Genomic DNA, 13,604 nt, shown 5'->3' with positions numbered 1-13,604 from the left:
ACTGATCTATTATCCTGAAACCTGTAAGGGTGTTGAAGATCGGGTTTCTTTATCCTTCACTCTCCCTTTTGAGGAGGTTGTTCAAATATCACTGTTCAGATAGAATAAATTTTTAAGCTAGCTTCCAATCTAAGTTAATTGTTTGCCATTCATGTTCATTAGTTTTCATGCCATTGCTTTTTCTTTTCCCCAGTGTTTGGCTTCCTGGAGGTATTTAGAAGTCAGCCATGGTACTGGCTGGCCTTCACGTTGCTGCGCCAAACAGGCACAATTCTTTTAAAGTTTTCACATGAGAAAGGCCGAATATTCCTCAGACCATCTTAATAAATTTGCTTTGTATGTCCTATTCTACTTCCTTGAACATGAGCAACTAGAATCATAGATCTGACTTTTCTGTCTTGTTGAATGTGTTATGACAGTGACTCTGCCCTTTTAACATCCACTGCAGACTGGCAGAGAGCAGTCATCCCGTAAGTGATTAATATATCAAATCATTTCTGCTTTCTTTTCTGCAATGCTGTATTACAGTTTCACAGATCAGAACAGTTTCACCAAAACTAAAGCCTGCCTTGTCTCTGAAAAGATAAGGGCTAAAGCACTTAAAGCACTAAAATAGTATAAACTAAGGATTGTTTACTATTGGTTTGATATATCCATGTCATCAACCTATTTACCTTTTGTCCAAATTTCCTGAGAGGTTAATTCAGATTAAATTGGTGATGATTAACTGAGATTAGGCTTAAGACAGGAATGCCCCAGAGGGAGTTTGAGGCTTCAGTTCAAATTCCATCACAAATTAAAGTCTTGGAGAAATTAAAGACTGTTTTTTTCAAATCCACTTTTCTGAACAACTGTTGCTAAAGTTTTGCAGAGAGCAACAGTATGCACTCACTGTCTTAATCTTTTAGCTGGACCATCTGGAAAAAGCTAGGAAGCTCTTGAGGGGGACCAGAAAGGAACAAAGGAAACTGCAAGAAGGTTTGCATGAAGACTCAAAGACTGAGAAATTTTAGCAGCAGCACTGCAGGATACAAAGTGTTGAATTTGTCTGTGTTGCAGTGCTTGTACATTATTTTAAGGTTTCTGAGGCTAGACCTTGTAGACAAATCACACAAGTGACTGTTCAGTGGCACTTCTGCAGTATTTATCTAAATGTTGTAGTTTTCTTAAGCCAGTGCAGGTTTGGGTTCGGTCTGTCATTGAACTGACATACATGGGAATTAGCACTTAAGGGAGCAAAAGTTCTGATCCTGGCAGGAGAAGGGCACATGGAGGATTTTGGGCATGAATATATAGAGGCTGAAGCTGCACCAAGTGCTGGGTGTTCATGGGTTTCTTCTCCACCTCAGGAAACCAGTGCTTCTTTGAATATAAGTCCTCACATAGCTGGAATGGATCTGTGAGTATGGAGTGTATTGTTAAAGAGGAAGAGGGCTATGTGTGTAGTGAGGGGAAGTGAGCTCTGGTGTACACCTTCCAATATACTACACCACTGATCAATGTGACTGAATTATTTTTCTGATACAAAAAGTCAATACTCTAACCCTCATATTAAGATTTTTTTTTCTTTTTTCTGTTTTCTTTTTTTTTACTGAGAACTGTCTTAAACTTCATGTGCTCTCAGGGATGTTTGTATTTAAAAGCTAAAAGCACTTTGTCATTGAGTTTTAATAATTCTGAAAGGATAATGCAGAATCTCTTGAACTTTAACTCTGTGCTTGTTTGTATTAATACAACTTGTCATCATGGACAGTTGATAGCAAAAGGTTGTAGAAAATGCTGATGCCATTTAAGTTCAAAGTACGCTTTGTTATGATTGTGGCTTTCAGTACTTCTTTTCTTTTCTTTTTTTTTTTGTTTGCTTAGATTGAATTAGAACCTGTAAAGGTTCTGTCTACAGAAGACCACCTGGAGTACACTCTGGCTATTGAGAGAAGAAGAATCCGACTGGGCTATGAACAGGTCTTTCAGAACCTGATGGAGGAGAGTAATAAGGAAGGTGATTACTGTGGTCAGCATAGAAGATGGAACAAATGACTTATGGGTAGCTGAAAGGGAGGAAAAAAGCACACAAAACATCTGAGTAAAGCTCCTTGATGTTGTGGTATCACATAGAAAAGCGTGTGCCGGATTTGTGAGGGTGTGTAAGACAGTTATTCTAGCAGAGTGGTATTTATTTGTCTTTCAGAAACTCCAGACTTAAAAATGCAGGATTGAAGGCCAAGCATTTAAATAGACACGAAATGAAGATCTTCATGTAGGTTATATGTGTAAAGTTTAACAGTTTACATAGCACTTTGCAATATGGTAATAAAGTCCTATGACACTAGTTGTAATGTAGATAGATAAAATTCACTCAGGTTTATGGCCATGTCTTTGCAAGAAAGCACTAAGAACTATGTTTACGCTGTGAGATCATTCCCAACAAGCAGGAGAAACTTCATTTCATGGAGGTCAAAACATGTTAAAAAAAAATTAACCAAATTAGAAAAATTGAGTGAAGAAACAGGTTTGTCTTTACTTCTGATAGTAACTCAGTTCTTAATGATGGTTGTGTTCAAAAGTTGCTGTGTTACCCTGCAGAAGAAATTACTCACAACAGTTAAGAAATATGCTGGTATTTGGAAAATCTGAGCTGTAACTCCATGTATAAACAACAGACATCATGTGGTTTTACTGAGGAAAGATGAAACATGTTGTAAATACAAATTCTAGTCTTAACAATTCAGTAAGACTGTGTGGACCTGAAGAGACTTGAGCAAACAAGTTATTTGACTTTATGGTAATAGTCTTATGGTTAATACCATTAAAGACAAATCAGAGGTTGATGATTTTGGTTTCCACTGCCTTGCCTGGAAACTTCCTCGAAGGATGTTATAATTGTTAGCACTAATTCACCTCCTTAAAGGGACAGAACAAGCACAATACAGTAAAGAGAGAGAAAAATATTGCATGTGAAGTCTGCCAGGTAGCAAAATAGGTATAAATCAGATCCCGACAGTGAAGTTTGTCTTCTGAGTGGATCTTACGCAACAACTCAAGTAGGTCCAAAGTGCGAGTTAGTCAAATGCTGCATCCACACATTTATATAATCATAAAGTTAGTTAATTATGGCAAAAGTCAAAAGTACAATTCAGGTCAAGTAGCTTTTAGTGAAGATATGTACTTTTAAAATGACTGACTTCATCTCATGCCTAAATCTGTTCTTATAAAATACAACTGAAAAAAACTCAAAGATTAGCATGAGGATGTATGGATAAACATTTGAGAGTGGAACTGGAAATACTCAGTAGAAGGTGGTTACTGATTCACATCCATATTTCTCTCTTTTGTGTGTTCTGTATTGTCTCTGGTAATCACAAGATTAGTAACAGGTTATGAAATAATCAAGTCATACTCCAACCTTGATTAGACACATTTGCACAGGTGCCTCTCATACATGGTTGTGCTGGTTTTGGCTGGGTAGAGTTAATTTTCTTCACAGTAGCTTGTATGGGGCTATGTTTTGGATTTGTGCTAGAAAGAGTTTTGATGTTTTGGTTATAGCTGAGCAGCGCTTACTCAGAGTCAAGGCATTTTTTTGCTTCTCACACCACCTCACCAGCGAGGAGACTGGGACAGCTGACCCCAGCTGACCAGAGGGATAGTCCATACCATGTGACGTCATGCCCAAATGTCAAAGTCTATGAAAAGCATCTAAGTGATAAACTGCTCTGAAAACATCTGTCAGAGGTCACGCATAGCAGCCATAAATAATCACAAGCACCTGCTGAGGCTGCTGGCTCCTGCATTCACCACTAGCCAAGTTTCACAATAACTGCTTCTTACAGAGCTTCTTTAAAGGATATAGTGAGGGCCGGGAAGACTCACTCTGCTGTGATAGACTGTGGATTGCACCATCCCCCACCTCTTGTGTCTCTTGGAAGAACGGAGGAAATCTTTAGCCTCTTGCTTCCTTTGCAAAGAACAGATATCTTTTCTGTCCTTCCTTTTTTCTTCTTTTCATTGTGTCTGAAGCAAGTGGCACACTTCAGTAACTGGGAGTGTTCTTGCCTATCAAAGTTACTAGCTGAAATAATTCATTAATACATTTCTGCCATATTTCAGATACTTTTGAAGAGGAAGATGCAGTTTCAACTGACCTTACCCAAGTACAGAGTATTGAGCTTGTCCAGCCTCCTCATGCAAACCATCATGGAAACACTTTTGGTGGCCAGATCATGGCTTGGATGGAGACAGTGGCAAGTATTTCAGCAAGGTACTTTTCTGCATCATAGTCTTTACACATGGTTCTCAATGGATGTGATGTTAATATTAAGGGTTTCACAGGGATTTATTTTATGAAAAATACAGACCCAAACTTTTGTGACTTTTCTTTCTCCTCAGATTGCAGGAGGCCATTGAACTATTTGTGTGGTACAGTTCCCACAGCATGCCACACCACTGTGGGAGTCAAATATTATTCTTCTATTACATGCAGACCCTAAGGCAAAAGAGGGTATGTTATCCTCTTGAGAATCTCTGCAGAAAGTCAGCGTTGGACATAGGATTAGAAACTTCCTGTGGTTGTATTTTAAAAAAGTAAAGTTGTTAAATCAGAATAAAACAGATAGTGACCCTCTATCAATTGATACCCAGAAGTGAACAGCCTTCTAGTCTGCAGATCCTTATGTCAGAAGAAAGAATAAGTCAGAGAAGAAGAATCAAAAGAAGCACGTTCTCTTTTGTTGGTGCACACACAGAATGGATGCATAACCTTCCACAAGTCACTTAACCTTTTAGTATTTTGGAGTCCTGCATCCTATGAGTTGTAATATTTTTAGCAGTTTAAAGCTCTGTTTTTAGCTCTGACATATTCAGGTAGTAAGTGCAAAGTATTTTTGTGACACTGCCTACTATTGCTTCTCAGTATGGCCTAGACATAATAATTTAATTTCTTTTCCCCTGAAATCAAGCCATTGTTTTTCTCCTTCCTTGTTCTTGGATGCTGTACAAAGCTTCTTTGTAAGCAACACTTGAGTTTCAGTTTGAATTCTCCTTGCATACTGAGTGACCTAATTCACTGCAGGGATGTTAGATATGTTTTCACTTTTTAACTTTAATAATTAAATGACTTCTCCATTCATTATTCATATAGTTTTGATTTGTAGCCAGTAGTTTTACTGATAACAACAGATTTTCTGTAGTGGTTGGATAAACAGCTTGTTTTAGTAATATTAGAATGCACTGACCTTACCCCAGTGTGTAATTTTGTTGACTTCAAAGGGATTGTTTCAGATTTTTGCCATAACATGACCCAAAATATTTACCTGTTTTCATTTGACAGATTTTAGCTAGTGAGAGTCACAATTAAGTTTAAAAAGAGAAGGAAAACATCAGCAAACCGAGTACTGAAAAAATTTTCTTTGAACTAATGAATGTCAAACAAGATTTGTCATGTTGAAAATTTCAGAAATAATAGCTGGTGACAGAGGCTTGTTGAGAACAGAGATTTTGTAGTTTGTGCTTGAGAAATAGCTAGTCTTGCTACAAACCTTTTGCAAGGCCACTCACAATTAGACCTGACCTTTGAAGGTGCCAGTTAAGAGTTGCTATGGCCACAAACTCTGATGGAAGAATGGAAGAGGAGGGCTAACCCTTGACAAATACATTTCTACAGGCATTTTAAAGGTCTTTTAAAGGCCTTCCTTTCTCCCCTCTCCCCCCCACCACTCCCACAATTTTGCCTGGACAGGAAATTGAAATCTTGCAGATAGCAGTAAATCCATTTGAATATTAGTAATAATAGTTTGAACTGGATCTGTCCTTTCTTATTTCTTACACTTGCAGTAAAAGCATTCAGTGCATAGTTTTCCGGGAAAAATTGAGTATTTAGGCCAAATTTCTGTTTTGTTCCTCTTTATTTTCAAAAATTGTGTTTGCATCTTTATAGTGAACATTGTAAATAAGAACACCATTTACCATTTCCAATCAGAAGAGCAAATTATTCTTAATGAAATCACAAAGTCATTTGAATTTATTAGTCTATTAAAAAGATGTACCAGTCAATTAATTAGCTACAGATAATTGTGTGTGTTTAACAATACTGGCACATTAGTTTGCAGAGTGCAGTTGAGTTAAAAGCTAGGAACACTACAAAGCTGTATTTTTCAAGTTTAAAAACTGCACAATGAAAAATCTATTCTCAGATGTGCATATGGGATTCTTACTGAGGAGTTTTGCACACATAGATGAGGACGGAGCATGTTTTTTCAAAGTCTAAAAATAAATGACATTATTGTATATTGTTCCCTATTCATGTGATGCACAGAGATCCCAGTAAAGAGTGGGGCTTTGACTACATTTAGAACTGCTGAAGAAACCTAATTTTTGCCAGCTGTGGAAAGCTTGCAAACTAGATCCTGATCCACAAAGCCTTAAGCTGTATCTGTACTGCAGATTTTTTTCTGGAACATCTGTGAAGTTCAGAAAAGTGGTGCGTTGTTGGAATTCCCTATTGTAGATGACACAGTATTGCAAGACTTTTCCTTTAGCAGTGTAGCTGGGTTTGATCAGGTGTATATCTCTTTGTCCACTGTATCTGTCCAAAGAGTATCTTTGCTCGTATGTTCCTGGAAAGGGTACTCACCTGGCCCAGACAGTATTCTGTACTAGGCCAGCAAAGTTTTGCCAGAGTGGCTATAGGCTATTTCACAAGCACTTCAAAGAGGTCCAGTAGAACAACCCAGCTGAACCTGACTGCGTGTAATTGAACACAGTCCAGGATCAGGTCTGAAATAAGGAAAGACAGGTGAGTGGATGCACTATGCAATTGGAAGGACAAAGGGAATAGAATTACTAAGATTTTTGTGTTTGTGCTTTCAGCTTTTGAAATTTAGCCAATAGTCCTGTGTTACTGCGTTGATGAGTGATCAGTTCAACATCTTTCTGTCTCTTTTGTATGTGCAAAGATGAGTTTCCCAAGTCAGCACCAGAAGCAAACTGCACATAATTTATTAAATCAGACCAAATTAAAAAACAAAACAAAACCAACTACATATTTGGTAGTTATATGAGTAGTTTTTTAGTCTTATTTCATGCAACACTAGCAGAAAACATCTGACAAACAAGAAAAGAGTACCAATAATTAAAAGAATAGATAGATTGACATTTTGCTAGAATGCTGTTTCTGGTGCTCAATCTCCTGCCCAGGTTTCTTTTAATGGTTTAAAGGCTTTATGATCTGGCATTTTTACATACTGGACAATATCCTACTCCTGATGCAGTCATATAGAAATTAATGCGACTCCGTGAAGCAAGTGGCTACTTTGTAGGTAAGGGGTTCACAGTCTGGCTCCAAAAGAAGATAATATCAAGCAGTGAGTATTAATTAGTCAGTGTTTGTAAAGTGTGTTGAAAATGAAACAGCACAACGTAAGTGGTATTATTATGTTTGAAGCTTGAATTATGTCCTCTTGTAGCTGAACATGTTAACTGTATTTCAGTAGGTTATGGAATAAATTAGTGTAATACAGTTATTTTCTAGGTTGTGCTAACCTTGTTGTTATAATCACTACCCACTTCAAACCTAACAAAGGAGGTTCTCTAACATGACTGTATGATTTTCTCTGTCTCTCTTGCTTTCTTTTTCAGCCGCCTTTGTCGTTCATATCCCATCCTGAAATCAGTCAATATGTTTAAATTCTGGGGACCATCTGTTGTGGGCGACCGCCTTGTCTTCAATGCGATTGTGAACAATACATTTCAGAATAGGTAAAATTCCTCATCTACTTGTCTTCCTTGACTTCTCCAGCACCAACCTGACTGCAGCTTTCAGGTTTCAGCTATCAGTAAGATTTGCATTATTTAATGAATTATTCTTCAGCTGGGGCTTTGAGGGATATCTACATCTATCTATGTCTCTGTATCTATCTGTCTATATGTGCTTTCTTTACTTAGTGAAATCTGAAAAAAAATTATTCTCTGACTTTCACTCTCAATTTAAAGATCATTTGTAACCAAATCCCAGTTCTGCAGGCTCAGACCATAAGTATATCTCTGAAATTCAGAGATTTTCAAGGGATGAGTTGGTCCCACACCTTTGATTCTTCAGAAAACTTCAGCTTGCTGCCAGGATCTTCCTGTCTTGGCATCATTGACAGATCTGAGTTCTATTTACTGCTGGTTACTGGCAAAATTCATGCTTTGTTTTGTTTATTTCTTCCCAGCCTTGGTTTGGGTGTATGCAGGGGTGAGTCTTTGCCAGTTGCAGTTTGGAATAAATGGCTACAGCCCATGCTGAAATTTTATCTTCAGTTGAGCACATGGTCACTGTAAGCGTGAAACATAGATTTTTGGCACACTGAATGCCTGCTCCTGGAATTTAGTGATGTGGCTGTTGACCAATCATGCACAGATCCTGCCTGCTAATGGTTACTGTCTCTTTCTCTCTCCTATGCATACGCTATCTCCTCTGCAGTTTCAGGGATACTGTTATATTTGCCTCAGAGAACGACTCCCCTCTGACCTTAGGCAAAGGGATAGTACGTCCCTTCTAGGCTATTTCCCCATTTACAGAAATGGTGCTTTGGGACAACAGACCCTCTGGTTATGCCAAGGGTGTGACACATCTGATGTGGAGCCCTGTTTCAGCAGGAGAACATGTTCAGAAGTTGCAAGAAGTATAGCAAGACAAGCTACAAGAAGGCAGAAGCTAAAGTAATTCCTGCTCCAACTGTACATGAGACAAATGTTATCCTGTCATTGCTGTTTTATGGCTGTTTTCTTTGTAGGTGTATTTAGTCCCCTCAGAATGCCAGTAGGGGCATGAATTACCTTCATATATGCTTCTGCTGAATGTCAAATCAATATCATCCTGATCACTTTTGCTGTTTGTTTTCACAGTATGCTTACTCGTGTTCATTTTGCTACTTAGCTCAATTTTCGTTTTTCTTATTAATGCTATTTCTCTAGTACCACTTTTTATTTTATTTTATTTCTGAAATGTGTACATTCAGACTGAGTAATTTATTTTGTATACTATACAAGGTATTTGAGTCAGGCTTCCTGCACACAGGAAAGTGTACAGCAGCCCTTTGTAGTATATCTCATGGCTGCATCACTTGTAGTAGTTCAATAATTAATTTAAACTTCTATTTCAGTGTGGAGGTTGGTGTCCGTGTTGAGGCATATAACTGTGAAGAATGGATCAAAGACCAAGCACGGCACATTAACAGCGCGTTTCTCATTTTTAAAGCTGTAAATGACAAAGGAGAGCTGCTCACCTTCCCTAGAATCAAACCTACTACAAAGGTCAGCTGTCATTCTCAGGAGTAGGATGAATGCATACATGAGATTATGTGGTCCAGCCCAGCACACTGCATGTCACACTGTAATCCTGCTAGGAAAGCAAGGACTAAACAAGGTTGTGCACTGAAATGCACCTTATTGCAAAGCAGAAAACCTCTAAATGAAATCTTTGACTTTGAGTGAGAGATTTGTCATTGTTAACTTCAGTCATCCAAAACTGAAAGGTGTAGTGGAGGGTAGTCATCATTAGAAGTTCTGAAGTTAATGGGCAGGGCAAAAGAATCTGCTTTTTACAGACTTTTGCACCTGTTTGTATCTGTCTTGTGCAATTTTTACTGACTAGAAGCCGCTCAGACAGCAAAAAACTGACTCTTAAGTGTTCAGTGAATAAAGTTTATTTTTATAAACCCTTAACAAAGATGAGAAACAGAGTTAATAAAGAAGTCTGTAGGAATCCCATGACAGAAGTGGGCTTCTGGTTGCTATGACATGGAGATCTCAGCATGTGTTCCCCTGAAAAGTGGTTCATGAAGCACACTGAGCCATCTGAATACTATAGTTGAATTATTTGCTGTGATGTCACCTGTCATTAACCTTAATTCTCCAATTATGAAATTTTTAGAGTGCCAGTATAGACAGAAATTAAATGATTATTTAACATCAGTGAACTTAACATTTATGTCACAGGATGGCAACTGGACCTATAAATCAATGTGTCCTCTGTACTAGGTGAGGCAGTAAGGTTCACTACTGCCCATTACAGACTGCTCCAAGAGGAAAAACAAACAAAAAAACAAACCAAAAAAAGCCATAGCAATTTAGCTTCTGTCAGAAAAACAGTGCTTCCCTTAAAGACCTCCTCAGAGAGCCATCCACAAGCTAAATATCAAGATAGAAACATGTACACCCATTCCTTCAAAAGTCAAGCAAGCAAATCTGGGAAAATTTGCATGTGCTCAAGGTAGTTTAAACTTTTGGTTGTCATTTGACTGACATTTGACAACTAGTATGGCAGTGCTCTACAAAACAGGTAAGAGAAGTCTTAAAAAAATATTATGTATTCTTATGTTTAAAAAAGGCTGAGATCCACTAATCTGGAGATTCTTCTTATTCCAGAAGCTACATGTCAGCTCTTAAAAGCATAGAAAAATAAGTTTTTTCAAAGTGACGTACCCTTCAAGATAACAAGTCCTATTGACCTTTAATGCAGTTTGGTGTGGTGTATGCTCTTCAGTCACTTCTGTGCTGCAAAAAAAAATCCACCCCGGCAGAGTAACAGTAGGGGAAGGGAAAGACCTGCCACCTTGAGGGGCAGATCACATCCATTTGCACAGTGCTTTCTCTGTGTCCCAGATCCATGTGCAGTAGAATAAGGATTCTTCCGTGCTTCCTTTGTGCTTTGAACATCAGATGATGATGAATTGGCTTACTAGTTTATTTGGTGGGTGGCACATTTAGAAAGAATAGATGTGTATGGTGCACTGCCACTGGTTTAGGACCCAAAAATTGCTAGGAGAATGCTAGTCTGACACAACTTCTCTATTGATTGTTTTTGCAAATTTAAGGGAATATTGTCAAGTCAGAAGTGAATCACTGAGTCAAGTTAATCTGGGGAAAGTCTAATGCACAGAGTACAATTCTTTATTTATTTGTAATACAACTCTGGCATTTGCCCATCTATAAAAAAATAGGGTTTAGTTGTATTTTTTTAAGAGGGTGTCCTAAAATAATCAGATGTGTTACTGTCTGGTTTACCTTTTATAAAGGATGGCCTGAGGCGATACTATGGAGCTATTGCCCGAAGGAGAATTCGACTAGCCAGGTATTGTTGGGTTACAAGGCGAATGTGATTTTGAAAACCTTATTTTTTAATATATGCTCTAAAAATGTGATCATTGTTAATATTGTGGATGAGTGATTTGAGATCCTGTCAACTACACTCAATTTGTCGCAAATCCTGATTTAGAATCCTGCTGATTATGCCTACTTGTCATGAATGGGAGATTTAGATCACTTAAAGAATCACCTTCAAATGTATTAGCAAAAAGTGATCTGAATTTGTGAAAGTGCGACTTGACAAGGTTTGCTGGCAAGTTTCACTCTATGGCTTGCTACACAGAAGAAACATACAAAAGAAAATCGAGTTAGAATCAATCTAGAGTGATTTACACAGAGACCAGACATGCAAAAAGGGAGACTCTCTCATTGAGTCACGAGATTCAGAGTGGACCCCCTTGCTTCCTAAACTTATCAGAAGGGAGTCTGGATTCAACTAGATCTAGCCCTAGTCTCAGATTGGGACAACAGTTTATGTCTAATGGAATTAGCTACATGGATTTCATTGATATTAACTCATCATGCTATCAGTCATTTACCAAGGATCTGCTGTGAATAAGGGATCTCTCTGCCTTGGGTAAGGAAGGATCTCTTAATCTCAGATAAAGAATCTCAAAACCTGAGAGGCATCCCTGCTCAATGGGAGAGTCAGCTGGTGTGCAGCCCAGTTACCATCCAGGGAGAACTTGAATTGGGCTTATCCAAAGTCTGTCATTTGTAAAAGGTCTCTGAGTGGAGGAGCAACCTTAAGAGACATCCCAGCTCACAGGGAGATCACTGCCATGCAGCCTCACTGCCTAGCAGGGAGAGATCAGAGAAGGCTCACTTAGGCTGTCATATTTATGGGATAGAGTGGTTGGCCCATAGTCAGATTGCATACAATGGGAAAGGTATGCATGAGACTCCTTGTGCCCACAACTTTATTTGTTCCTTGATAAATGAGTCTTGGAAAAACAACCTGCTATTCAGCTGTTAATTGCATGATTGGTGATCCAAGCTCATATGCTCACTGGGTCACTCTGTTCCTTTGTGGGTTTCCCAGAGGAGTTCCTGGCCTAGCTACAGCTCAGGCCTTTACCTCCTTTGGAGCCTGTACCAAACCACTGCAAGTTTGGTTAAGGGGCGGTTGAGTACATCCATCACAGTTAAGTAGTCACAGTTGCCTCAAACATAGCTGTTACGTTTTTTAACTTTCCAAATAATTTTGCCTGAGTTCCACTGAAATTATTAGAGGATGCTAATCTTAGAAATAGCTGGCTCTGTAGGTTATTTTTTTTTGCCATCTTTCATGGCAAGAAAAAGGAATTCTTGCAAACCTGTCTTACAACCAAAAAATGGTAAAATATTTGTACTTAGAAGACACTTAAGCCTGTAGAAGTGACTGTTTCTAGCATATATAGAAGAAAAGTGTAAAAAACCAATTCACACTATTATTTTTCTTTTAATTTTGTTTTAGAAAATGCATGCTGTCTGCTAAAGAAGACAAACCTTCTGATCCCTGGGAGAGAAGTAACCAGGTAATCTGGGGATCATATCCTACTGTCTGCTTGTATTAAAAGTGATGTATCTGTACATTTTTTGGATGTGTAAAACAGTTGAACAGACCATATCACTTTCCAGAGCGGACCTTGTGTACTTAAGTGTTAAAACAGTCATGGAAGAATGGATAAATGTAAAATAAGGAATGTTTTTTTTAATTCTGAAAGAAGAGAGTAGATGGTTCCCTATTGATTTAAGAGTAAATCTCTTACAAATCATAAAAGATTTCTTTAAGATAGACTCTTTTTACAGGTGGTCCCTTAAGCAGCTGAGTAGTAAGGTCTCCTACAGATTTATGTCCCCATGTCCCCAGGTCATAAAAAAACTGAATTCTCCTGTAGAGGAATTAGTTTGGGGTTGTTTTTTTTTTTTTCTTTATTCAGACACTGACTTTCTTAAAAATTGCTGTGAGGAGACCATTTAGTAAATGCTAAAAGTGTGGGGAGAGACAGGGCAATGCCAACAGACAGATGAAAAGTGAAATAGTGTAAACTTTCTTTCTATGAGAAGGAGAGGTGAAAATGTTCATTTCTAGACACTCTGCATCAAGAATTATGTGTTTCTGGCTTGGACATCCTAGGCCACAGAATGTGCCTATGTCATGAAATGAAGAGACGAACCTGAATTTAGATGGATTTATAGACACCCTAAATGTTGTTTCAGTGTCAAATTTTTGTGGTTAAATTTTCTTTGCTTTTAAGATCTCAGTGGCTCCCAGAAATTTTACCAGGTCTTTTTCCATTACATGGAAAAAAAAATAAAAATTATATGCAGCAAGTGATTTGCTGTTAACAGTGGCATTTCCACTGTCTGAAGCAGCATTTATTTTCTGCAAAACAATAAATATAAATATGCTCACAATGATAAAAATGGCTTAAGATTTATTTAATATTAAATTAAAATCTGTCATTAAAGAGTCTAAGGCTTTATTCTCTTTATGC

General features: G+C 38.0%; 1 protein-coding gene across 2 annotated transcripts in view; it reads left to right on the top strand.

Moving 5' to 3' along the window:
* Positions 1–13,604, top strand: part of ACOT12 (acyl-CoA thioesterase 12) — a 32,313-nt gene that overhangs the window by 8,511 nt on the left and 10,198 nt on the right. The window contains exons 5-10 of one of the 2 annotated variants that reach the window (XM_074932918.1): positions 1,867–1,999; positions 4,108–4,258; positions 7,633–7,752; positions 9,141–9,291; positions 11,055–11,110; positions 12,581–12,641. In XM_074932918.1, the coding sequence (XP_074789019.1) occupies positions 1,867–1,999; positions 4,108–4,258; positions 7,633–7,752; positions 9,141–9,291; positions 11,055–11,110; positions 12,581–12,641 (672 nt within the window). Of the gene's footprint in view, positions 1–1,866; positions 2,009–4,107; positions 4,259–7,632; positions 7,753–9,140; positions 9,292–11,054; positions 11,111–12,580; positions 12,642–13,604 lie in introns of both variants that reach the window. The other variant, XM_074932919.1, reaches the window with a different exon arrangement.

This window comes from Athene noctua, chromosome Z (assembly GCF_965140245.1).
Source record: "Athene noctua chromosome Z, bAthNoc1.hap1.1, whole genome shotgun sequence".
In the NCBI taxonomy this organism is placed as follows: Eukaryota; Metazoa; Chordata; class Aves; order Strigiformes; family Strigidae; genus Athene; species Athene noctua.
This window is presented reverse-complemented; position numbering and strand designations above follow the sequence as displayed.